Below are 6,818 nucleotides of genomic sequence, written 5' to 3'. Positions count from 1 at the left end.
CCTTTAATAAAATCAGCAACGCCCGAATCGGTATAAAAAAATCTCTCTCTCTCTCTCTCTCACTCTTTCTTTCTCTCTCTCTCACTCACTCTTTCTTTCTCTCTCTCACACAAACACACACATATAAACAAATGCATATACTCATTGTCATGCACAAGCATCCATAAATGCACACACACACCTCACAGATACAAACTTGTGTACATGTACATACATAAGTGCTAGTGGTGGCGATGCCGTTGTTGTTGATGTAGTAGAAGAAAAAGAAGAAGAAGAAGAAGAAGAAGAAGAAGAAGAAGAAAAGTAGTAGTAGTAGTAGTAGTTGCTGTTGTTGTTGTTGTTGTTGTTGGTGGTGGTGGTGGTGGTACATACTCCGAACGATATCCAAGGAGTGGCTACTTTTATCTTTTAACTTTCACTTGTTCTCTCAATCATTGGACAGCGGCTATGCTGGAGCACAGCTTTGCTTGGGGTGGGAGAGGTTAGTCGAATATATCGACCCCGGAACGTTTTTTCAAATACCTACTCTATTGATCTCATAGTCGAATCGCTATGTTATGGGGACATAAACAAACCAACACCGTTTGTCAAGCTGTGGTGGACGCATACACACATACCCTCACATAAATACACACACATAGGGAGAGAGAGAGAAAGACAACAGGCTTCCACACAGTTTCCGTGTACTAAATCCAGTCACAAGGCTTTGGCTGGCCTGGGGTCGTAGTAGAAGACACTTGACCAAGAAATATTTCATCGAATATTTGAATGCTTTTATATTAAAATGTATGTTTTCCTAATTCATTTTATACTCAAATAAACCCCATCATTTTTTACAGTTGCTACACTTATGGCTACACACACACACACATACACACACATACATGAAAATGTGCATATATACATATATTTATACATATATCTATACATATATACACACATAAATAGATGCATATACATGTGTACACAGGCACACACATATACACACATGTGTGCGTGCGTGCGTGTGCTATAATACCTGTATTTAGCGTAGATTAAGGTCTTCCCATTATTCCAAATAAATATTTGTTGCATATGTTTTATATTTTTGTTATTAACGTGAAAATAGGGCAGAAATAACAAAATCCGGTGTCCAATGTATACTTTATGTCGCCATCGGCGCTGCATAGGTATGTATCGTCTGGCCATTCATAATACTGGCTTTCACAATGTCATTGTACTTCAACTGGGACACAGCTCACAGCCAGACAATTGTCAACTGAAGCAGTGTTCAGGCGTTATTTTATGACACATTTTTTTTTCTTATGTGGGGACATATTTGTAAACAAATAGTTTTTATTCCACCCAGTTAAGCAGTAGAGTTGTCAAATACTATGGAAGGCGAAACTGATCAGATGCTCACAGTAGTGAGCTCAGAACAGTCAGGGACTTAATAGAGTTCATTCGACTTAGACAGGATTTGAACACAAAATTGTTATTCTTCCGTTAAACAGAAGACTTCATGCTAATTAACAATGGTCTGTGTCAATAATTAACTCTTTAACTGCAAAATTTCGCGGTTATTCCAGTAACGATGTTAAATATCTACCAAAAAAATAGAATTGGTATTTTCTGCAAGTCACTTTGCCTCAATAAACATGACGTAACTCAACAAAAATTAGTTCCAAACACGACATTCGTCAACAAAACAGTTTGGTAAACAAAACTGCGTTCCACAGTTAAGGACAATGACATTTTGAATGGATATATCTGGTTTCCGTCGTAAAAGGGTTTAATGAATTTAAACCGTTTAAAAGTGGAATAAATTGGTTTGTGAAGCGGGGAGAAAGAGAGAGAGACAGACAGACAGAGTGACAGAGGGAGGGAAGGGGGGAAACAGGAATGGGGGAGGGGAGATATAATTGTTTTTAATTCCTAATTTATTCATTTTGTTCTCTTGTATCAGAACATCAATATGGATGCACAGAACTGAGTTCTACTCTTTAAGGACTGGCTGACATGTCATAATATATTCCAAAGATGCTTCACCTTCACGTTTGATGTCACATCATCATCATCATCATCATCACCATCTAATTCTGGTCCAAGCAAACACACTGTAAACTAGTTTTCAGGATGAACTGTCACATAAACGGAGCTATACTCCATAACATGCTTCTCTTTCTCAGTTGTCTTCCATATTGTTCATGCGCTTCGGACTCCCAACCTTTGTCATTCCCCCATCTCAATGTCATTAGAGCGTCGGATAGAATGCTTCGTGGCATTTCTTTCGATCCTTTGTGTTCTGCGTTCAAGCCGTACCAAAGTCAATTTGGTCTTTCATCCTTTCCAAATCAAAAACGTACCATTTCAAGGCGATGAAAATTGTAAGAACGTTAAGCTGAATATCTTTGCATTCTGAACTGCAATCTTACCATGGTCAACTTGGACGATAGGTTTCATCTGTCGTTCTGTCGAACATCGGGCCGCTTGGATCCACTCTGTTCAGGCTAGATCTCCAATTGGAAGACATCTTCAATCTCTCTCACCGGTCTTGGGAGCCATGTAAACTGTTTTAGGTACAACTTTCCCTGTTAACTGAAAGATATTTTTTTAAAATCTGGTGTTTCTTTTTTTTATCTTACTATCAGACTTTCGTTCGTTATTCTGACGAGATCTCCCTCAGTTCCATGTCTGCCTCAATCCAGCTTGTGTGTTCAGCACAGAAACTATCCCACCTTTCACATCTAGAGAGGCTTATATCACAATCGGGCAATCGTAGTTTTAAAAAAGAAAGAAAGAAAGAAAGAAAGAAAGAAAAGAAAGAACGGACGAAAGAAAGAAAGAACGAAAGAACGAACGAAAGAAAGAAAGAAAGAAAGAAAGAAAGAAAGAAAAGAAAGAACGAAAGAACGGAAGAAAGAACGAACGAAAGAAAGAAAGAAAGAAAGAACGAAAGAAAGAAAGAAAGAAAGAAAGCAAGAACGAACGAAAGAAAGAAAGAAACCTCGTCATCGATATCCTTTCTACTATAGGCACAAGGCCTGAAATTTGAGGGGAGTGGCTAAGTCGATTATGACGATCCCAGTATGTATGTATGTAAGAGAGAGGAGAATGAGAGAAAGAGAGAAACGTCTGCGCGGGTAGTACTTGTGTAACGATTTATTATGTAAGGGACGTAACTTCAAAATATATATTTCAAATTAATTCCCTTAACTGATCGGTTCGTTTTCTAACGCCGAGTTGATTTCTTAATTAATTAATTAATTAAGAAAGAAAGAAAATAAGGTGAATATGTATGTCGGTGGCTAGTTTACCCTTGTCTTCAGGCAGGAATTGAACACGATACTACAGGTGAAGACACTCTTTGCTATAATCCGATCTTGTTCTCAGCGCTAGCTGTGTTGCTATTATTGTAATCCCTGATTAAACAAATTTCCAGCCGTGACTACCCCGTCAATTATTTAGGCATAGTTTATCCTGCACCTCATATATCGTCTAATTTGTCACTTCTTTTTTAAGATTTAACTGTTATTTCTCGCACAGGATATTTTTCCTAGCCCCCAGGTCAACACTGGTCGAGTAGTTCTACGATCATAGAGTTCCAGCTGTGACCATCCCTGCTTAGGACTATATTCGGATCTATTTTAAAACGGGGGCCACATTTTTCATTAATGTTTTACGTAGTGTTTTTGGTACCGAAAGACTTTCAAACTTCGTATACTTATCTATTTTGTGTTATAGAACAGAAAAATATTTTTGTATTCGAATTTATTTCATATAAAAAATTGTCTTATTTCGATAATTTCAACCAATCACTGACAAGTATTCAGTTGTTTATATTTACTCCTTTGGCTGATTAAGCGATGTAAAGCGTATTTAATCTCCATACCTTCGTTTTATTTGCTTTTTTCATTTTAAATTTGCTTTAACCCTAACTCTAACCCTAACCCTAACCCTAACCCTAGGGTTAGGGTTAGGGTTAGAGTTAATTGTTTCAGAATCGTTTGTTTATGTAGTCGGCACTTAATGTATATCGGCTGAATGGACGTCAGTGATTGGTTGAAATTACAGAAATACGACAACTTTAACATGGAATAAGTTATGGATTTCTTTTTTTTTTCAAGAAGACTAAGAGAAAAAGATGTTTTATATGACACATTCTACCAATGTTCCAAGTTTCAAAGTGTTTCGTTAATGAAAAATGTGGCCCCCGTTTTAAAAAAGATCCCTATATTCTACTATGCGCTATATTCTAAGTCGGTAAACTGAACGGTTTCTGAGATTTAGCTGCTATTTCTAGTGAGTCGAATAACCACATGAGGTTTCTTCCTTTCAGTCAACCCATATACATGTAGACATACACATATACATACAAACATGCACGCACATGATCTCTTTAGAGACAAACGCTTTCAACCGAGCCAGCTGTTACACCCTACTTTACTTAATACTAAGTAATTATGATATTTGTTTGCCGTAGACTCGGATCACACCATGGGCATTTTGCCTTTTGCTCTCCTTGGATCAATGAGTTCTTGTTGAATATTGAAATTCGAAGGTTAAGATGTTTAAATATGTTATTATTCACATCTATCGTGTAGAATATTGTATATGTGCACAGGGATTTTCTTATCCCTATTTCAACAGTGCTCTGTTTCGCTGATGAGTTTAATAACACTGAAATATGGTTACAGTTGTCTCCCGTACATAACGAAATGGTTAAAATAATTTCAATGAATCGATGGGGTCATTTCGTCGTCGCATCAGGTAAATAAGTTTACACTTAGCTAGAATTAACTGATGGGCAAACACACTTATATATCGAGCTATCAAATTTCGTAGACAGGCAGATAGATTGAGAGAGAGAGAGAGAGAGAGAGAGAGAGAGAGAGAGAGAGAGAGAGAGAGAGAGAGAGAGAGAGAGAGAGAGAGAGAGAGAGAGAGAGAGGGAGAGGATAGATAGATAGATAGGCAGACAGAGGGATAGATTAAAGAGATTTAAGAGAGGAAGTCGACAGGTAATAACCGATCAATCCCGTCAGCCACCACGTCCCGGTGCTCTGTGACGTCACCGCCTTCCAGCTGGCTGTTCTTGTACACGTCGTTACGTTAGAAAGCGAGAACGATCGATAAATCCCCCCAAAATTAATTAAAAGTTTAAAATGCCACTATTTCCTGCTATTTATCTACCTACATACACTAAATCATAACAGTTAAACTAAAATAAAATTAAAAAGAAAAGAACCGAGTTGGCATTAGTTTATTAAACCTGGCTTCCCATGGTGCAGAGTTACCAGACGTAATGGCTGAGATGGGAAATCGTTGGGAAGGTTTGTCTCCGTCTTTCATTCATTCTTATTCCATTCTCTGCTTTTTGAATCCCTTCTAACTTCACAGAAGCCACACCATGGCATGGCACGATGTGCCAGTAAGATAGTTTATCATGTTTTGAGGGCAATTAGTAGTTTTTATGGGGGGAAAACTTTACGATTTTCCTGTCGCCCGTTTCGTCTCTGTTTTGGTTTGTTTCTGCTCCAACAAAATAAATCGTCTGATCCTTTTGTTTATGTCATTCTTGCTCCCTCTATTAAGTATATATATACACATACATACATTATTTATGCTTTGTATACTACACCCTATACACATTCTGTAATCACGTACACAAATCATACCATACACACACATATATATATATATATAGGCATATATACACATATATATATATATATACATATATATAAACAAACACGCCTATTGATAATTACATATTTATTGTAATTTGTGCTATTGGTTTCTTTGATTTCTTTCTCTTCCTTCACATATCCCTACACACACACATATGTAAACACATTGATATTTAAATCTTTTTCACAAGCCCAGCTGTAACAAATGTGATCTGATCAGTCAATATGTATCGACTTCCAACAATATTATATTTCGAAGAGTTCGACCACACTCTTGACCCGTGTAGGTTTCCAACATTACCCACTGGCATGAAAATACTGCAAAGAAATTTTTAGTCCAGCTCTTATACTCTTAATAATAATAATAATAATAATGTTTTTAGGTTAGTTGAGTGTGACGGGAGGGAAGTATTATTAGACACAACTGTAGGGTATAATGGTGAATTCGCCGCACTTGTGGTTTAGCCCTTGGCTTCGGTACCTTATTTTGATCCAAGTTTATGACTGGTTGGCAGTTTTGTACATTTCCGGAAGAAACTTATGTACAAACATACTTGCTCATAAGCAAAACTACGCAGATAAAAAATGACACATATATTTTAAAGAGGCCATAAGACAACAAGTCTTAGAGTCTGAAGATACGCCATAGGGGTACCCTTTATGGCGAGAAACCCGGGGTAACCCTAGAAACCGGCCTTCACCATTAATAAATGTATCTGTAATCGTGCAGTTTTATTTCACTTTGTCCATCTGTACATGTATAAGCGTCTTTATATGTTCTGAATTCGAAAGATCGCCATATATTTATGTGCATGGTCTGAAAGTAGGGGCAATGCCCATGACCTGTGCAGGTCATGTGGGACCAGCGAGATTGATGGTATTAAGTTTCCTCTGGAAGTCACACCACCTCCATACCACACGGCTTGTGAAACATCCACACCACACCCTTATTCAATGCTCATTTGTGGTCCCTGAGTCGCCTTTTCAAGAGGGTGGTGATATTGTTTAGCTCCCAAGTTATGTCTGATTGACGGGGGCGGGGGGGCTGGGAGATTATGGCCACCTTCTCTACATAGCCACCACCATTGGTGGTGGCTATGTAGAGAAGGACTAATCATTATGCCAAGTTTCGTTTATCCCAGTCCATGG

General features: G+C 37.9%; 2 protein-coding genes across 8 annotated transcripts in view; one reads left to right on the top strand and one right to left on the bottom strand.

Annotated features, from left to right (window-relative positions):
* Positions 1-6,818, bottom strand: part of LOC106869084 (uncharacterized) — a 63,348-nt gene that overhangs the window by 7,070 nt on the left and 49,460 nt on the right. The window lies entirely within an intron of this gene.
* Positions 5,027-6,818, top strand: part of LOC106869065 (Golgi SNAP receptor complex member 1) — a 12,017-nt gene continuing 10,225 nt past the window's right edge. For 4 of the 7 annotated variants that reach the window (XM_014914581.2, XM_014914577.2, XM_014914579.2 and 1 more), the window contains exon 1: positions 5,028-5,312. In XM_014914581.2, coding sequence (XP_014770067.1) covers positions 5,285-5,312 — 28 coding nt within the window. In that variant the 5' untranslated portion in view covers positions 5,028-5,284. Of the gene's footprint in view, positions 5,313-6,818 lie in introns of all 7 variants that reach the window. The other 3 variants (XM_014914576.2, XM_014914578.2, XM_014914580.2) reach the window with 3 other exon arrangements.

This window comes from Octopus bimaculoides, chromosome 25 (genome assembly GCF_001194135.2).
Source record: "Octopus bimaculoides isolate UCB-OBI-ISO-001 chromosome 25, ASM119413v2, whole genome shotgun sequence".
Lineage (NCBI taxonomy): Eukaryota > Metazoa > Mollusca > Cephalopoda > Octopoda > Octopodidae > Octopus > Octopus bimaculoides.
The sequence above is the reverse complement of the archived record's forward strand: the minus strand, read 5'-3'. Positions and strand labels throughout refer to the sequence as shown.